The sequence below is a fragment of the Azolla caroliniana genome, unplaced genomic scaffold, assembly GCF_043228905.1.
Source record: "Azolla caroliniana isolate FFs.n. ecotype wild unplaced genomic scaffold, voAzoCaro1.0.p SCAF_21, whole genome shotgun sequence".
In the NCBI taxonomy this organism is placed as follows: domain Eukaryota; kingdom Viridiplantae; phylum Streptophyta; class Polypodiopsida; order Salviniales; family Salviniaceae; genus Azolla; species Azolla caroliniana.
Genome location: NW_028230456.1, coordinates 10454333 through 10473966, shown reverse-complemented (window position 1 = coordinate 10473966; position 19634 = coordinate 10454333). Strand labels below are relative to the sequence as shown.

Sequence of the window (19634 nt, the reverse complement as noted above, 5' to 3'; positions counted from 1 at the left end):
CAATTGCTCGGTTAGTTAGAGCATATATGGCTCCTAACCACAAGGTCAAAGTTGAAGCCCTCCTTGGATTGATCATAAAAGCAAAAAGAAGTCATCACAAAAGACTTTGAATACAACCATCCTTTCAATACAATCTTTATAATTTGAATGCTTCAACTTTTCATCGTGACATTGAATTGACGAGCCTTGTCATTAATGTGCATCACTAAGAGTATCACAAGCATTAAAGTGGGTGGCGAGGGCAGATGAGTGATCATGCAACCTCTATAGCTTCAACCTTGAAGTCTTCTGTGTGTCGCTCATGGTTCTTAAAAGGAAGTCATAGGATTCGAAGTCACATGCAAGTTTAAACAACTGGGCAACGAGAACTGCTGTTTTTGCCTATTGTGAAAGGGAAATGTGAAGGCCAACTTACATCATATTCGACGCCGCTTTTCAAGATGTGAATGAATGGAAGCTGAATAGAGAAGAATGTAGCATGTCTCTACTAATACTTTGAGCAAGATTGGAGGTACGGAGATAGGTCTTTGGATGGAGACAAAGTTTTCTCGATATCTATGTTGCTATCATTTTGTCGTATGTATGTATGTATGTATAGAAAGAAGAGGGAAAGACAAAACGAACTACTGCTTCTTTTTTCTTTCCCTCTTCTTTCTATACATACATTATTACATACATACATACATACATACATACATACATACATACATACATACATAGAGTTTAGGTGTAGTGGCATTATTAAGTATTAGACACTTGCCTGTTTCTTCTTCCTCTTCTTCTTCTTCTGTTGCTGCTGCTGGCAGCTGTTGCCCTTCCTTATACTCATTTATTGAGCAGGCCTCGCTTTCGTCTTTCTGGTTCTGTAGCAACAGTAGCAGCAGCAGCAGGTGCATATATTACTCCCATCCATTTGCAGGTTTGTGTGTTATCCATCGCCTCAATTTTGAGTGCGGTTGTGTGTGTGTGTGTGTGTGTGTGTGTGTACACGCGCGCAACATTTCATAATGGGATCTTTGGTTACCTTCCTTCGTTCACACGAGACGTGTGACATCCACAACACGTTTCGCTCAGTGATGACTGTGGAACTTTCCTTCCTCCCGTCCTGAAAAGATTGAGTCAGTCACTCATTCACTCAGTTGCACCTGTAACAGTTCATTTGAAGGTCTAGGATCCAATTAGAAAGTGTCAACAAAGGATCAGTCTCATGTCTAAGGTCGATTCAGAGGGCACTGAAGATGATCTGACATGTTCACGGTTTAGTAAACTAGATTCGTCGCCCTTCCAGATGATGAATAAATTAGATAGGCCATAAGTACGAAGGATCGTGATTAAATGAAACAAGCGAACCTCATACCAGCTGGTGATTGCAATCATGTTTGTGCAACACCAATTAGTATTGTTGTCAATTGTCTTGGAATTTTGCGAGCATTTATACTCTCATGCTTTGTGTACCTAAAGATTGCAAACCCTGAGTGTTTTCTATCCCATCTGCAGATTCTAACAGGGTAATGAAGATATGAATATGTACAAGTTACACATACCCATGTGGGTTGATTTGTATGTTCCTTTTATCTTAGAATGTGACAATGTCGTCTTTTAGCATGATGCACTATGTATATTAAACATTTGTCAACTCAATATAGTGTGGTGACATATGTTGCATGCAACGGATTAGATATTTCGTTCAGGATTTGGGTAATGATTTAGAAATGGAGCAAATTTAACACATGTGCCATGATTCAAGGAGATGGATGCTTCATCTGGAGTGCAGGGAATACCTTACCACTGAAACAAAACTTGGCTTCTAAAATGTGGGCCTTTCTCTAGTCCAGCAGTGAAGGACAATTTTTGGGCCTTAAAAATTAACCACCACAGTCTCATGCTTCCAGTATGAATGTGACAATACCTACTTTGACTTTAAGTTAATGGGGTTCAAGGAACAGCCTTTTAAACTTGTTTATCTCTATTTCCTCTCTCTTACACATGTACATATGATTCCAAGCAAGTATTGACTGCCACTTTAGTGATGTACAAACTTGAAAACATGTAATGCAGGCAATCAACATGGACTTTTGCCCATCTTGTGGTAATCTGCTGCTGGTGGAACATGCTGCACTCGGAAGAAGCCTTCGTTTTTTCTGTCCAAGCTGTCCATATGTTTTTCCTATTGAAAGAAAGGTGCATATGTAGATTTTACACCATGTATCTAGAGTTTGTTCTGTAACTTATCCTTTTGCTTTGCATTTCTATTGATATGGACAGATAACTAGCAAACTTCAGATATCTAGAAAGGAGGTTGATGATGTTCTTGGTGGAGAGGAAGCTTGGAAAAATGTTGATCGTACTGAAGGTAAAATCATGTATCCCTATATTATGAATATTCTATGTTTGTCTACTTAATTTCCCATGCAACGATAGGTGATATATACAATGTTTTTGTTCTTCAGCTGTTTGTCCTAAATGTACATTCCGACATGCATACTTCATGCAAATCCAGATCAGATCTGCTGATGAGCCAATGTCGATATTCTATAAGTGTTGCAACCATAACTGCCAGTTCCAATGGAGGGACGGTTAAGGACTATAGTCTGTCTTGTGCTATGTTTTCTAACTTGTGAATAATATTTGTCTCTCTCAAATTGGGTGTTGCTTTGCATAATGATGTAATTTGAAAGCAATGATTACGGTTGGTTGCTTTATCAGCTTCATTTCAAGGGGATGTTTCTTTATCAACTTCATCTCAAAGTTAATGGAGGATGAGGTCCTTGTCATCTTATTAAGGCATTATTGTATCCCAATGATCTTGCCAGGCTCTGTTCAAACCTTGTTATCATTCCACATTCCTTATTCAACATCACCATTGTTTTATTAGTTGATTGTATTATTTGACATAATTTAGCAAAATGGTAGAGATCCGCACAACATAGAAACTAGAGAAGATTAAGTCATGACTCAGGCGTGATAAAGCAAAAAATAAACTGGACGAGTCTGTCTAGGGAGAAACGGAGTGAATGTTAAACCGGAATGAGAAGTGAGAGTCATTTTCGGGTTGGGTCGTGGTCAAAAGAAAAGGAAAGAAGGAAGGGATCTTCTTGTGGCTTGGGTTCTTGGGTATATTTAAAGTGTGACTTAAATACAGGATTGTATAATGATAATAATGAAGTTGATCTTTAATGAACTTCACAATTGATTTCCGGATTTGTTAGTACAGTATTGGATGGTGCAGCCATTTTATTTTGGGTAACAAAGGTATCATGTGGAGGCAATATGTCACTGGTGTTGCTGTGATCATTGTTTTCCATTGATTCATGGCCTTATGTGGTGTTTAACATTTCATTTTGTCATTATACCTAGATAGATATGGTTGATTTAATAGAGCAGGTTTAATTGGGTAATTTGTTGTGTTCGAAGGACAGCAAAATGTGTCATAACTCACGGCGTCTGGTCTTTTTGTAGAGTATGTGGGTTGGTGAAGTGTGGCTTCAGAGATATATTTGCTTATTGTCCTCGAAGCATCACAGCCTAGTGACTATCATTTTCATTGCTTTGAAGTGTTTGTAGGTTACTTCAAGAGTAAATAGTTGATGCAATTGTGAACATTCAACGTAATCTAGTCTTATGCTTGAGCCTAGCTACATCTAGCCTCTCGAGTGGCAACTCCAAGTCTTTTGGCCTTCTCTTGAGTTGTCTTATCCTTGTTGCCAAAAACTCTTCTCGGTTTATCTCATTTTCCTAGGACATCGCTACCCATGATGTGATTGTCTCCTCAATGGGCGTCATTGACTTTTGTCTGTACATGAACTTGACTCGCATGAACCCTATCATTGAATTGTGGGTGGTTTTGTTTGAGCATAAAGAAGGCAATGACGGAGTCTGGTCTCCAACTCATCCTTCACAAGCTTTGATGTTAGCCTTAACTTTAGGTTCGTGCCTTTGGGTTATAAGCAATCCTGAGGGAGAACTTCAGTTTGATTTGTTCAAAGAGCTCTATAGATTCATGAGCGTTCAACTCTCCCCTATCTACCACTATCTTTCCAATGCTACCATATAGGCAGAAGATGTTTTCAAGAAGGAACTTACATACCATTGCCGTCGTTTTGTTTCTCATGGCTCTTTCTTCTACTTGCTTTGTCAGGTCTTCTCTTGCTAGCACGAAGTACTACATTTGACCCACTCCCATGGCCATGGAAACCAAATCTACTATTACGGGCATGACCATAAATTATCTTGTGGTAAGTTCTACAATAGTATTCTACACATGAGGATAAAATGAGGGTTAATTGACAGTGTAAAGAAGGGAGGATTACTTTTAATCGTAGGAATTGAGACAACCCATAAGGGACAAGTGTGAACTTGCCTCTGGGGGCCTAGGCAAGTTCACACTTTTCTCTTATGGGTTGTCTCAATTCCGTGTGTTCGTGTATGTGTACGTGTGGCTTTGTTTGTGCGTGAGGTGCTCGTGCGGTCATGTGTCATATTGTCTTTTGTGTGCTCGGGTGATCGTCTCTCATTGCTCGTTGCGTTTGTGGTGAGGTCGTGTTCGCGTGTACGTGAGTTAGTGTTTGTGGTTCGTGTTTCGTGTGATCGGTTTGTTCATGGCGTTCATGATCGGTTTGTTTGTTTGTTGCTCCTCGTGTTAGTGTTTGTGTACCCGTGGGCACAAGCACTTGTCATTCGTGGTTTGTACGTTCGTGTTTGACGCTTAATGTTCTTCACTCGACACCACCATCTCTCCTCTTCTATAAGAATGAAGTATTTTTAGGTTACTTCAAGAGTGTAGAGTACTTGATGCAATTGTGAAAATTCAACGTAATCTAGTCTTATTCTTGAGGTTAGCTACTTCTAGCCTCTCGAGTGGCAACTCCAAGTCTTTTGGCCTTCTCTTGATTTGTCTTATCCTTGTTGCCAAAAAATCCTCTCGGTTTATCTCATTTTCTCAGGACATCGCTACCCATGATGTGATCGTTTCCTCAATGGGCATCATTGACTTTTGTCCGTACATGAGCTTGACTCGCATGAACCCTTTCACCGAATTGTGGGCTGTTTTGTCTCCCCACAAGGCCGAAGGCAATAATTGAGTCTGGTCTCTGACCCATCCTTCGCAAGCTTTGATGTTAGCCTTAACTTTACGTCCGTGCTTTTGGGTTATAAGCAATCATGAGGGAGAACTTCAGTTTGATTTGTTCAAAGAGCTCTATAGATTCATGAGCGTTCAACTCTCCCCTATCTACCACTATCTTTCCAATGCTACCATATAGGCAGAAGATGTTTTCAAACAAGAACTTACATACCATTACCGTCGTTTTGTTTCTCATGGCTCTTCCTTCTACTTGCTTTGTCAGGTCTTCTCTTGCTAGCCCGAAGTACTACATTTGACCCACTCCCATGGCCATGGAAACCAAATCTACTATTACGGGCATGGCCATAAATTATCTTGTGGTAAGTTCTACAGTAGTATTCTGCACACGAGTATAAAATGAGGGTTAATTGACAGTGTAAAGAAGGGAGGATTACTTTTAATCGTAGGAATTGAGACAACCCATAAGGGACAAGTGTAAACTTGCCTCTGGGGGCCTAGGCAAGTTCACACTTTTCTCTTATGGGTTGTCTCAATTCCGTGTGCTCGTGTATGTGTACGTGTGGCTTTGTTTGTGCGTGAGGTGCTCGTGCGGTCATGTGTCATATTGTCTTTTGTGTGCTCGGGTGATCGTCTCTCATTGCTCGTTGCGTTTGTGGTGAGGTCGTGTTCGCGTGCTCGTGCGCTCGCGTGTACGTGAGTTAGTGTTTGTGGTTCGTGTTTTGTGTGATCAGCTTGTTCGTGGTGTTCATGATCGATTCGTGTGTTTGTTGCTCCTCGTGTTAGTGTAGGCAAGTTCACACTTTTCTCTTATGGGTTGTCTCAATTCCGTGTGCTCGTGTATGTGTACGTGTGGCTTTGTTTGTGCGTGAGGTGCTCGTGCGGTCATGTGTCATATTGTCTTTTGTGTGCTCGGGTGATCGTCTCTCATTGCTCGTTGCGTTTGTGGTGAGGTCGTGTTCGTGTGCTCGTGCGCTCGCGTGTACGTGAGTTAGTGTTTGTGGTTCGGGTTTTGTGTGATCAGCTTGTTCGTGGTGTTCATGATCGATTCGTGTGTTTGTTGCTCCTCGTGTTAGTGTAGGCAAGTTCACACTTTTCTCTTATGGGTTGTCTCAATTCCGTGTGCTCGTGTATGTGTACGTGTGGCTTTGTTTGTGCGTGAGGTGCTCGTGCGGTCATGTGTCATATTGTCTTTTGTGTGCTCGGGTGATCGTCTCTCATTGCTCGTTGCGTTTGTGGTGAGGTCGTGTTCGTGTGCTCGTGCGCTCGCGTGTACGTGAGTTAGTGTTTGTGGTTCGGGTTTTGTGTGATCAGCTTGTTCGTGGTGTTCATGATCGATTCGTGTGTTTGTTGCTCCTCGTGTTAGTGTAGGCAAGTTCACACTTTTCTCTTATGGGTTGTCTCAATTCCGTGTGCTCGTGTATGTGTACGTGTGGCTTTGTTTGTGCGTGAGGTGCTCGTGCGGTCATGTGTCATATTGTCTTTTGTGTGCTCGGGTGATCGTCTCTCATTGCTCGTTGCGTTTGTGGTGAGGTCGTGTTCGTGTGCTCGTGCGCTCGCGTGTACGTGAGTTAGTGTTTGTGGTTCGTGTTTTGTGTGATCAGCTTGTTCGTAGTGTTCATGATCGATTCGTGTGTTTGTTGCTCCTCGTGTTAGTGTCCGTGTACCTGTGGGCACGAGTGCTCGTCATTTGTGGTTCGTGCGTTCGTGTTTGACGCACACCACCATATCTCCTCTGCTATAAGAATCTCAAAGTTGTTTCGCTTACCCATGCTTGCATTGTGTTTACATGAGCTATTTCTATTATAATGTAATTTGAAACTCGATTTAAATCGAAAGGGTTTCTATTGAGAAGTCCTTGCGATCGTCAACTAATTCGTGTGTTAAACGGTGTTTGATTGGGTGAATGAGCCCCATCTTGGTTGATTGAGCTAGTGCGCTACACGTTTTCTTGAAATTCACTTCAATGTCGATGAGCGGAGGCGACGAAAGCTTGTCAAATGTTGCTCCACTAGATCAACACTCGCTAAGTGGTAAAACTCGACGAGCGCTAAAGATCATAGAGCTAAATCAAATTGTTAGCCTTGTCTCTCCCTCTAGGCTCCCTAGTCTAGGAATGTTGTTGCCCTACCCAAGTAACACCATGCGCACAACGATGGGACATCACGTGTGTGTGCTACTCGAGCGGGAGCATGGGGGTCATAAGGACTAGGAGGGTGTAGATGTTAGGGAACTTCCTGGGAGACGAACGCTCCAATGGAGTCAAAGATCACTCTTGTAGTCCTTGCGTTTTCCGTAGTCCAAGACCCCCTTTGTCCCACTCGAGTGGCACATGTACACGGGTCACTTTACAACATCATAATTTGGTAAACCCGATGTTGTCGTGAAGATTCACGACCATAGTGAGAAAACCGGAGAAGTTAGTGGCATCAGCGAAGTGCATCATGTGCACTTACCTTGTATAAACGTGTGCCTTTATGGTGCTGAAAAGGAGATAATTCGGGATAGAGGATCCCATGTACAATAGGATTTATCCCACATTGTTACGCATCCCTCTGCTTGTTCTATAAAAGGAAGGGAGTGCCCCTTGTAAAAGGGTTGCCCATTTTCAGTTAGGATGGGTATACCACTTAGGTCTAGGGTTTGGTAGTTTCTTGCTCTTCATCTTATTCTTATTCCCTTAGGGTTTGTACTTTGGTCTTTTCATCCTATTTCGTTTTAGGGTTGCATTTTATTCTTCTTCATTGTCTCGTGGGTTTGGTTCATTCTTTCGAGTGGACGTTAGTATTCCGTTTAGGTTCTTCTTCTTGTGACGGCCGGTTCGAGAAGGGAGGGCGAAGTGGCACCACCGTCTTCGGGGCATGACCAACGGTGGACGTTGTGGTCCCGGCGGCCTACTTGACTCGCCTTCGCCGGTTCCCATTCTTAACTTGTTGTATTAGCCTATTGATATGTAATAGCCACTGGATTCGGGGCATGTAACCGTCTTGTTGTAAAGCTCTTGTAATATATATTCATGTTAGTGTATATCTATCTTCTTTGTAACATATTTGAGTCGGGTCCATATTCGCGGTGAACCGTTTTTGTGAAACCCTACATTCGTTTGAGCCAGAAGCCGATTCTGGACCGAAGCCCACAAAGCTTAAGGACTCCACCATCCGTCTCCCTAGTCCAAGACCCCCGCGGTCCCGCCTAAGATCCTACACGTACTCGCGGAAAACCGCGACATCTTTGGTGAACCCGACGTGAAAGGCGGCAAGGGAGAATGGAGGTGGATGAAGAAGGCTTTGTGGTGAAGGCAATGTCGAAGGCGATGATGAACATACACGGAAGAAGTGTGGACAAGAAATGGTTTGGAAGCCGTTGAGAGTGCGGTCGAAGAAGTCGACCATTGGAGTGGGCACGGGGTCCAAAATTTTCTTTTGAAGCCCACGATGCTCGGATTGAGAGGCAATGAGGAGATGTATGAGAGGCAATGAGGCTAAAGTGTTTGCCGGGTGGTGGTAGCCATATGGCATGAAGAGGACAAAGAGCTTCAAGAAGGTCACGGTTTGGGGTCCTTCGAGGGAGTTATCGAAGATGCACGGGCATGGGTGGTCGAGGAGGCAAATAGAGGTCGAGAAGGAAGCCGCCTTTTCGACGATGCGGAATAATGATGAGGCCGTGTAGGGGTCTGTGTTCGGTACGATGGTGCCATTACGGGGAAGGTGTGGAACAAGTCACCTTTTCAACTTGCTAAGGAATACGCCTCCCTACACGCGGAGGACGGGGCCTATGCGGAGGCCAGAAGAGCGTGCGACAACGACGTGGGAGAGGGTGCGAAGCTAGCGACCCTCTCGTCTCGTGGAAAGGGGATGACCATGGATGAGGCCAGTGACTACAGAGCGGAAAGAGCTACTTCGAGAATGGGCGGAGGATTCGGGGCACGGTTGCCCGAAACATCAAGCGGGGAGGAGGCAAGCGGCGGTGCCGGGACCTTACCCACACTGGTTCTAGAGATTCCGGCAGCCGGCCCGAGAACTGGCTTGAGACCTAGAGTGACGGACGGTGGCGGTAGCAAGGCGGGCAACCGAAACGAAGAAGAGGAGGATGCGAGGCCTGGAATGGGCATATACAAAGGGACCAACGGAGAGGTTGGGAGCACAACAAGGAGGTCGAACGAGTTCGAGAGAAGTACATCGGAAGGGAGCAACGAAGACCGGTCCTATGGGTCACCTCACACTGAGCTAGAGACTTCGGCGGTCGGCATCAGATCCAACGATAGACCAAGATACTAATGGTGGTGGCAGGAGAACGAGACTCGACAATGCAGAGTGACAGGCGGACCCAGATGAGAACCGGGCGGAGCGAATTTCTGGATAACTGATTCGGAAGCGAGGAACGAAGACCGGTCCTATGGGTCACCTCACACCGGGCTAGAGACTTCGGCGGTGGGCATCGTATCCGATGTAAGACCAAGATACTGACGGTGGCAGTAGTAGAATGGGACCCGACAATGCAAAGAGAGATCGAACGAGCCCGGATGGGAACTGGGAGAGCGGACTTCCGGATAACCGATCCAGAAGGGAGGAAGAAGTAGGCCTACGAAGAGGCCGGGAACACGGTACGACGATACCACGAGAGAGGGTGTGGAGCGAGCCACCCTCTCAACATGCGGAGAAGGAAGACCTGGGATAGGGTCGAAAAGACGAGAGGCCCAAGAACACCTTTGCATTCACAAGTGGAAGGATTGTGCATTCCACTTATAGATTCCTTTTATAATCTTGCGATTTTAGACAATTTCCAAAAACTTGATACACCAGTATCACGTGTTTTAAATAGCATGTAAATTTTGCTAATTTTTTGAGATTTAACAAATTTCAAAATGATAATTTTTCTAAAATTGAATAGTTTAGGGATAAATGTTTAAATTTTGATGGTTTGCAGATATGAAATGTAGTTAACTTAAAGAAAATCACAATTATGGTCAACTCAAGGCACAAGTTAAGATTAATGGTTTCACCATCTTGAGGAGATTAAGATTACATCTATTGTTAGACTTGAAAATGTTTTAAGTATAAAAGGCAATATTGCAATCCTTAATGTCATCATCTATAAATTAGTGCTCATTAACATCCATAAATTCACAACTCAAGAATAAATCCACAACTCCTAAAATGTAGACGATATTCATAAACTGTCAAACTTTAGATGTGCAATTTGAACATAACACATAGTTATCAGGGTATCTACAATGTTATAATCTCCTTCTTTATAAGAATTCCCCTTCAAAATTTGTGAAGTAAATGGCATTTGCAAAGTTCAATTACCATCAACACAATTATTAATGGTTTTCTTCTAATAAATGAAGCACATATTTACCATAAGGTATCTTGTTGTGCAACATACATCTTTAAAAAACCTCATTTATTTGAAAAACAACAAGATTTTTAAACACGAACACGATATGTTGTATTGAATTGATGTAAAAAATAGAGTTTTCATCATAACGTTATACAATATATTGAATTCATGTTCAAAGTTTTTTTAACAGATTTAAATAATAATAATAATAATAAATTAAGCTTGAGCTCATAGAAAAACCAGATTTTTCATCACAATTCGATACAATGTATCGAGTTCATGTTTAAAGTAAATTTTTCTAATGTTTTAAAAAACATTTTCAATTTGTTTCAAAATTTTTTATTTTTTTCAATTTTATTTATTTATTTTTCAATTTTTTTTTATTTTTATGGAAAAAATAATAATTTCAAACATGAACTCGATACATTGTATCGACTTGTGATAAAAAGTCTGGTTTTTTCATCACTTATTAAAGCTCAAAAAAAATTCTAAGACAAAGACGAAATTAGTACTAAGAGAGAAATATTAGTACTAAGAAGAATTTTAGGTGTGGAACCCTTGAGAAAAGAAGAGAGAGAGAGAGTGAGAGAGAGAGAGGGACTGAGATGGAATGATGATGACAGCGATATACTGTGTGAGAAGAATATACAAGGAACGCTCGATATAGTAAAAATGAAAATAATATTTTATATATTACAATATATGGTCTAATGGTCAAGAGCTCGACCCATGTAGCATAAGGTCATGGGTTTGAGTCCTACTATATCATGACATGAGCTCATCTAACTTTTTTACATGAACTTGATACGGCGTATGGAGTTCATGTTTAAAGTTTTATTTTGGATTTTTTTATTTAAATAATTACATTTTTTCCTATTTTATTTTGGTATTTTGTTTTTTTTCTAAATTTTTTTTGAGCTTTAATAAGTGATGAAAATAATATTTTATGTATTACAATGTATGGTCTAATGGTCAAGAGCTCAACCCATGTAACATAAGGTCATGGGTTCATGTCCTACCATATCATGACATGAACTAAGCTAACACTTTTACATGAACTCGATACGACGTATCGAGTTCATGTTGAAAAGCTAACTTTTTTACATGAACTCGATATTTAAAGTTTTATTTCGGATTTTTTTAAAAAAATAATTACATTTTTTCCTATTTTATTTTGTTATTTTGTTTTTTTTCTAAAAAACAATTAAGGTTTAATAAGTGATGAAAAAACCAGAGTTTTTATCACAAGTCGATACAATGTTTCAAATTGATGTTTAAAAAATAAAACAAAATCAATAAAAATTAAAAAACATATTGAAAAAAAATGAAACAAAATAGAAAAAAATAGAAAAAATTACTTTAAGCATGAACTCAATACATTATATTGAATTGTGATGAAAATTTAATAGAGCAGGTTTAATTGGGTAATTTGTTGTGTTCGAAGGACAGCAAAATGTGTCATAACTCACGGTGTCTGGTCTTTTTGTAGAGTATGTGGGTTGGTGAAGTGTGGCTTCAGAGATATATTTGCTTATTGTCCTCGAAGCATCACAACCTAGTGACTATCATTTTCATTGCTTTGAAGTGTTTGTAGGTTACTTCAAGAGTGTAGAGTACTTGATGCAATTGTGAAAATTCAACGTAATCTAGTCTTATTCTTGAGGTTAGCTACTTCTAGCCTCTCGACTGGCAACTCCAAGTCTTTTGGCCTTCTCTTGATTTGTCTTATCCTTGTTGCCAAAAAATCCTCTCGGTTTATCTCATTTTCTCAGGACATCGCTACCCATGATGTGATCGTTTCCTCAATGGGCATCATTGACTTTTGTCCGTACATGAGCTTGACTCGCATGAACCCTTTCACCGAATTGTGGGCGGTTTTGTCTCCCCACAAGGCCGAAGGCAATAATTGAGTCTGGTCTCTGACCCATCCTTCGCAAGCTTTGATGTTAGCCTTAACTTTACGTCCGTGCTTTTGGGTTATAAGCAATCATGAGGGAGAACTTCAGTTTGATTTGTTCAAAGAGCTCTATAGATTCATGAGCGTTCAACTCTCCCCTATCTACCACTATCTTTCCAATGCTACCATATAGGCAGAAAATGTTTTCAAGAAAGAACTTACATACCATTACCGTCGTTTTGTTTCTCATGGCTCTTCCTTCTACTTGCTTTGTCAGGTCTTCTCTTGCTAGCACGAAGTACTACATTTGACCCACTCCCATGGCCATGGAAACCAAATCTACTATTACGGGCATGACCATAAATTATCTTGTGGTAAGTTCTACAGTAGTATTCTACACACGAGGATAAAATGAGGGTTAATTGACAGTGTAAAGAAGGGAGGATTACTTTTAATCCTAGGAATAGAGACAAACCATAAGGGACAAGTGTAAACTTGCCTCTGGGGGCCTAGGCAAGTTCACACTTTTCTCTTATGGGTTGTCTCAATTCCGTGTGCTCGTGTATGTGTATGTGTGGCTTTGTTTGTGCGTGAGGTGCTCGTGCGATCATGTGTCATATTGTCTTTTGTGTGCTCGGGTGATCGTCTCTCATTGCTCGTTGCGTTTGTGGTGAGGTCGTGTTCGCGTGCTCGTGCGATCGCGTGTACGTGAGTTAGTGTTTGCGGTTTGTGTTTCGTGTGATCGGTTTGTTCATGGCGTTCATGATCGGTTTGTGTGTTTATTGCTCCTCGTGTTAGTGTTTTTGTACCCGTGGGCACAAGCACTTGTCATTCGTGGTTTGTGTGTTCGTGTTTGACGCTTAATGTTCTTCACTCGACACCACCATCTCTCCTCTTCTATAAGAATGAAGTATTTTTAGGTTACTTCAAGAGTATAGAGTACTTGATGCAATTGTGAAAATTCAACGTAATCTAGTCTTATTCTTGAGGTTAGCTACTTCTAGCCTCTCGACTGGCAACTCCAAGTCTTTTGGCTTTCTCTTGATTTGTCTTATCCTTGTTGCCAAAAAATCCTCTCGGTTTATCTCATTTTCTCAGGACATCGCTACCCATGATGTGATCGTTTCCTCAATGGGCATCATTGACTTTTGTCCGTACATGAGCTTGACTCGCATGAACCCTTTCACCGAATTGTGGGCGGTTTTGTCTCCCCACAAGGCCGAAGGCAATAATTGAGTCTGGTCTCTGACCCATCCTTCGCAAGCTTTGATGTTAGCCTTAACTTTACGTCCGTGCTTTTGGGTTATAAGCAATCATGAGGGAGAACTTCAGTTTGATTTGTTCAAAGAGCTCTATAGATTCATGAGCGTTCAACTCTCCCCTATCTACCACTATCTTTCCAATGCTACCATATAGGCAGAAGATGTTTTCAAGCAAGAACTTACATAGCATTGCCGTCGTTTTGTTTCTCATGGCTCTTCCTTCTACTTGCTTTGTCAGGTCTTCTCTTGCTAGCACGAAGTACTACATTTGACCCACTCCCATGGCCATGGAAACCAAATCTACTATTAAGGGCATGACCATAAATTATCTTGTGGTAAGTTCTACAGTAGTATTCTACACACGAGGATAAAATGAGGGTTAATTGATAGTGTAAAGAAGGGAGGATTACTTTTAATCCTAGGAATTGAGACAACCCATAAGGGACAAGTGTAAACTTGCCTCTGGGGGCCTAGGCAAGTTCACACTTTTCTCTTATGGGTTGTCTCAATTCCATGTGCTCATGTATGTGTACGTGTGGCTTTGTTTGTGCGTGAGGTGCTCGTGCGGTCATGTGTCATATTGTCTTTTGTGTGCTCGGGTGATCGTCTCTCATTGCTCGTTGCGTTTGTGGTGAGGTCGTGTTCGCGTGCTCGTGCGCTCGCGTGTACGTGAGTTAGTGTTTGTGGTTCATGTTTTGTGTGATCAGCTTGTTCGTGGTGTTCATGATCGATTCGTGTGTTTGTTGCTCCTCGTGTTAGTGTCCGTGTACCTGTGGGCACGAGTGGTCGTCATTTGTGGTTCGTGCGTTCGTGTCCTCGTGTATGGTTCGTACAATTCGGTGAAAGGGTTCATGCGAGTCAAGCTTATGTACGGACAAAAGTCAATGATGCCCATTGAGGAAACGATCACATCATGGGTAGCGATGTCCTGAGAAAATGGAAAGATAGTGGTAGATAGGGGAGAGTTGAACGCTGATGAATCTATAGAGCTCTTTGAACAAATCAAACTGAAGTTCTCCCTCATGATTGCTTATAACCCAAAAGCACAGACGTAAAGTTAAGGCTAACATCAAAGCTTGCGAATCTTGGGTCAGAGACCAGACTCAATTATTACCTTCGGCCTTGTGGGCAGACAAAACCGCCCACAATTCGGTGAAAGGGTTCATGCGAGTGAAGCTCATGTACGGACAAAAGTCAATGATGCCCATTGAGGAAACGATCACATCATGGGTAGCGATGTCCTAGGAAAATGAGATAAACCGAGAGGATTTTTTGGCAACAAGGATAAGACAATTTAAAAGAAGGCCAAAAGACTTGGAGTTGCCACTCGAGAGGCTAGATGTAGCTAGGCTCAAGAATAAGACTAGATTATGTTGAATGTTCACAATTGCATCAACAACTATTTACTCTTGAAGTAACCTACAAACACTTCAAAGCAATGAAAATGATAGTCACTAGGCTGTCATGCTTCGAGGACAATAAGCAAATATATCTCTGAAGCGACACTTCACCAACGCACATACTCTACAAAAAGACCAGACACCGTGAGTTATGACACATTTTGCTGTCCTTCGAACACAACAAATTACCCAATTAAACCTGCTCTATTAAATCAACCATATCTATTAAATTGTCACACGTACACATACACGAGCACACGGAATTGTATCAACCATATCTATTAAATTGTACCAGAAAAATACTGTTTTTGGCCACAAAACTTGTCAGTACTTTCAATATTGTTAGTACTGAATAATTCAGAAAAAAAATTAGAGAAAAAGAAAATCGATTTTGGAGAGTGGGGTGACTGTAGTACAAGTGTCATTTACTGTAGAAGGAGTGGGGGGAACACGTGAGGAGATGTTCTTCCATTTTGGGGGCTATTTTCCTCTCACGTCGATTTTGGCGCTTCCCCTCACGTCGTTTTGGCGCTTCCCCTCATACTGCTCTTCCTCTATCCCTCTGAGCTTTTCATCACAGACATCCATGTCATGTTTCTGATTTTCCTTCAATCTAAATCTCAGACATCCATGTCTGGTTGGAGAGTTTGAGTTGAGGATTTCTGATATTTTTAGGGTTTCTGTTTTTGTTAGGTTTAGGTTGAGGTACATAGACTATTCTGAGGGTTTAGGTAGCAGCCAATAGTCACTTCTTCGACAACGACTTTCTCACTTCCACCGATTGCAGTTGATGTCGTGGTGATTTGGGGCTTTTTCCACCAAATCGAGGCGGCATTGGAGGTTCCTTCCACCAAATCGAGGCTCCTTCCACCAAATCGAGTACGTGAGTTCACGGAGGCAACGACCTCGGACTCACGATCTTCGCCACAGGCAGCGGTTACAACAGAGGCAACGACCTCTTTCTCTCTCTCTCTCTGTACAACTTTACGTACTCTCTGTTCTTCTTGCACCAACAAGAAAAATGACAACAACGACTAAAAGTTTGCCCTAAGTCATATTTATACTAATATGACTTTTCGGCTATTTACAAATATAGCCTCGATGAACTCTCAGAAAAACATATTTACGAATATGTCTCTTCATCCGGTTCATACCGGGTCTGCACCATCCGGCTCTCCGTAGCCGGGTACTCCTCTTCCGGTTTTGTCCTCGGCCGAGATTTTTCGTCGGCACTGTTCTTCTCCCTTCCCATCTGGAGGAACCTGTCTCCCAAGAAACACCCCCTTCACTCCGGCATGGGGTGTCTTACCAGTCTGATCCTCTTCCGGCATGCGTCCAGCTTTTCGGGTGTCAACACTTTGGTCAGCATATTTGACCCGTTCTCGGCCGTGTGGATCTTCGTCAGTGTGAACTCCTGGTCATCTACTCTTTCCCGTATCCAATGATACCTCCACTGGATATGCTTCGTCCGGGAATGGTAGGCAGCATTCTTAGCAAGGTGGATGGCACTTTGATTGTCGCAATAGAGTCGGTATTCCTCTTGCCGTTTACTGAGCTCTCCGATGAAGTCCTTCATCCATAAAATTTCCTTGTCGGCTTCCACAGTTGCCATGTACTCCGCCACCGTGGTTGATAATGCAACCGTCTTCTGCAGCCTCGACTGCCACGAAACAGCTCCCCCTGCATATGTCATTACATACCCAGATGTAGACCGGCTGGTATCCACATCAGCCGACATGTCCGAATCGGTGAAACCGTCCAGTTGAGGTTTTTCGGAGCCGAATCGGAGACACATATTTGAAGTGCCCTTCAAATACCGGAGTATCCATTTGACCGCGTTCCAGTGCTCCTTGCCGGGATTACTCATGAACCGGCTCACCACTCCGACTGCGTATCCTATATTCGGTCGAGTACAAACCATTGCGTACATCAAGCTCCCGACGGCAGAGGCATATGGAATCTTCATCATATCCGCCTTCTCTGCTTTTGTCTTAGGGCTTTGCTTGCCGGATAGCCTGCAGTTTGCCGGAAGTGTTGATCCGACCGGTTTCGCTTCTGACATGTTGAACCGGTGAAGCACCTTTGTCACATACTTCTCCTGTGACAGCCATAATTGCTTCGCTGACCGGTTCCGGATGATGTGCATCCCCAACATCTGTCTTGCCGGACCCAAGTCTTTCATTGAGAAGGTCCGGTTGAGAGCCTTCTTCAGCATCCGTATTTTGACTTGGTCCCGTCCAACGATCAACATGTCATCCATGTACAGAAGGAGTATCAGGAAGTCGCCTCCTTCAAACTTCTTCACAAACACGCAGTGATCAGCCTGCGTCTTGTGGTACCCTTGATCGGTCATGAAGGAGTCGAACTTCCGGTACCATTGTCGGGGAGCCTGCTTCAGTCCGTACAGGCTCTTCTTCAACCGGCATACCAGGTGCTCCTTCCCTTTCTCCACGAATCCTTCCGGTTGCTGCATGTAGATCTCCTCTTCGAGGTCGCCGTGAAGGAATGTCGTCTTCACGTCCAGCTGCTCTACCTCGAGGTCCATGCTTGCTGCTATACTCAGCACCGTCCGGATGGAGGTCATCTTTACTACCGGGGCAAATATCTCGTCGAAGTCCACGCCCTTCTTTTGCTGGAACCCCTTCACCACGATCCTGGCTTTGTATCTCGGGGGTTGCTGGCATCTCCCGGTTTCAACTTGTACACCCACTTGTTTCGGAGGGCCCACTTTCCTTTCGGCAGCTCCACCAATTCGTACGTATGGTTCTCATGCAGGGAATCCATCTCGTCCTACATGGCACTTAACCATTTTCGGCTATGGGTGTCTTCCTTCGCTTCTTCGAAGCTTTCCGGCTCCCCCTCATCGGTCAGCAGAGCATGCTCTCCATCCGGAAATCTACGGGGGACCCTTCTCTCTCTGAGAGGATATCTCCGTCTTTGGGCTTCGGTAACCGGCTCGTCCATCTGCTCTTCATCCGAATCCGATTCGGGGTCTAGGCAGGTTCCGGTTTCAGCTTCCACTACTTCTTCTTAAGCCTGTTCGGTATCCTCACCGTAACAGGCTGGTCCCTCGAGTGCTAACCGGTCTCTTGCCGGTTGGGTCTGCTCATCATAGAGTCGATCCTTACCAGTCGACTCGGAGTTCATTATCTTCTTCTCTGACTCCTAGTCGGCGAGCGTCTTGTCCTCCATGAAGATAATATCTTGACTCTGGAATACCTTCTTGTCGACTAGGTCCCACACTCGGTAGCCGAACTCATCGTCACCGTAACCGAGGAATATGCATGGCCGGGTCTTTGGATCTAACTTTCCTCTCCGGTCCTTTGCTACATGCATGTATGCGAGACACCCCAACACCTTCAGATGCCGGTAGGACACTTCCTTACCGGTCCATACTCTCTGTGGCGTGTCTCCATCCAAGGGTACTGAGGGTGATCTGTTTATCACGTATGTCACCGTCGACAATGCCTCAGCCCAAAACTTCTTGGGTAGTTTTGCGTGCGCTAGCATACTCCAGACTCTCTCCATTATGGTTCGGTTCATCCTCTCGGCCAGTCCATTTAGTTCCGGCGTCTTCGACACGGTAAATTCGAGCCGGATTCCCTTCGAGCGGCAGTACTGCTTGAACTGCCCCCGGTATTCTCCTCCGTTGTCTGCTCGAACCGCCTTCAGCTTCCGGCCGGTTTCTCTTTCCACTCTCGCGTGGAGCTCTTTGAAGACGGATAGCACCTGATCCTTCGTCTTCAACGGTGTGGCCCATAGCTTCTGGCTGTGGTCATCTATGAATGTCACGAAGTACTGCGCTCTGGCATGTGACTTCGTGTCTACTTGACACACATCCGTATGCACCAACTCTAGTGGTGCATTACGTCTCATCGGTGGCCTTGGTCGGAAGGAGGTCCGGTTTTGTTTACCAGCCAGACAGTCAGTGCACTTCTCCAAGTGCATGTTCTTCACTGGAATGAGGTTGTCGTCTGCAAGCCTCTTCATCCCCTTCTTGCTCATATGACATAGTCTCTTGTGCCACAGCTCACCGGCAGTGTCGGATGCCACGTTCACTCCTTCCGGGCATAACCGGGCATTCATCAGGTACAATGTGTTGACCTTCCGGGCCCGAGCCACAATTAGGCTCCCTTTGCTGAACTTCATGACACCGTTTTGGATGCTACCCGTGTAGCCTTCATCATCTAGCCGACCAGCTGATATCAGGTTCAGACGAACCTCCGGAACGTGTCGGACATCCTTCAGCAGCAACTTGCATTCGGTTGGTGTGGACAGCCACACGTGTCCTATGCCGACAATTCGGCATGTACCTTCATTCCCCATCCGGACACAACCGTGGTCACTGGCTGAGTAGGATGAGAAGCATTTCGAGTCCGGGGTAAGGTGGAACGACGCTCCGGAGTCTACCACCCAGGTCACCTCGTCGTTGGCAAGGTTTATCTCACTCTCCTCGGTGATGAGCATCAACTCTTCTTCACTTGCCACGATTGTCGTCGTTCCCTTCCGGTCCGTCCCCTTCCGGTCCGTCCCCTTCCGGTCTTTACCGTTCCGGTCCGGGGTCCGCTCCAAATCGGTACCGTCGGTTTCCTTGTCTTTACGGAAATGCCGACAGTTCTTTTGGAAGTGACCCGGCTTGCCGCAATAGAAGC

General features: G+C 43.7%; 1 protein-coding gene across 5 annotated transcripts; it reads left to right on the top strand.

Moving 5' to 3' along the window:
* The first annotated feature begins 764 nt into the window (after nucleotides 1-764).
* LOC147850619 (uncharacterized) lies at nucleotides 765-2843 on the top strand. 5 transcript variants are annotated; one of them, XM_087336123.1, is made up of 5 exons: nucleotides 1475-1548; nucleotides 1679-1837; nucleotides 2059-2181; nucleotides 2266-2353; nucleotides 2451-2843. In XM_087336123.1, exons 3-5 carry the CDS (start codon nucleotides 2068-2070, stop codon nucleotides 2579-2581), a joined length of 333 nt encoding a protein of 110 aa, XP_087192249.1. In that variant the 5' UTR covers nucleotides 1475-1548; nucleotides 1679-1837; nucleotides 2059-2067; the 3' UTR covers nucleotides 2582-2843. The 5 variants fall into 5 exon arrangements, with proteins under 5 accessions (XP_087192251.1, XP_087192248.1, XP_087192250.1 ...); XM_087336125.1 differs by lacking the exons at nucleotides 1475-1548; nucleotides 1679-1837 and adding an exon at nucleotides 765-890; XM_087336122.1 differs by lacking the exons at nucleotides 1475-1548; nucleotides 1679-1837 and adding an exon at nucleotides 765-919.
* Nucleotides 2844-19634: the final 16791 nt, after the last annotated feature.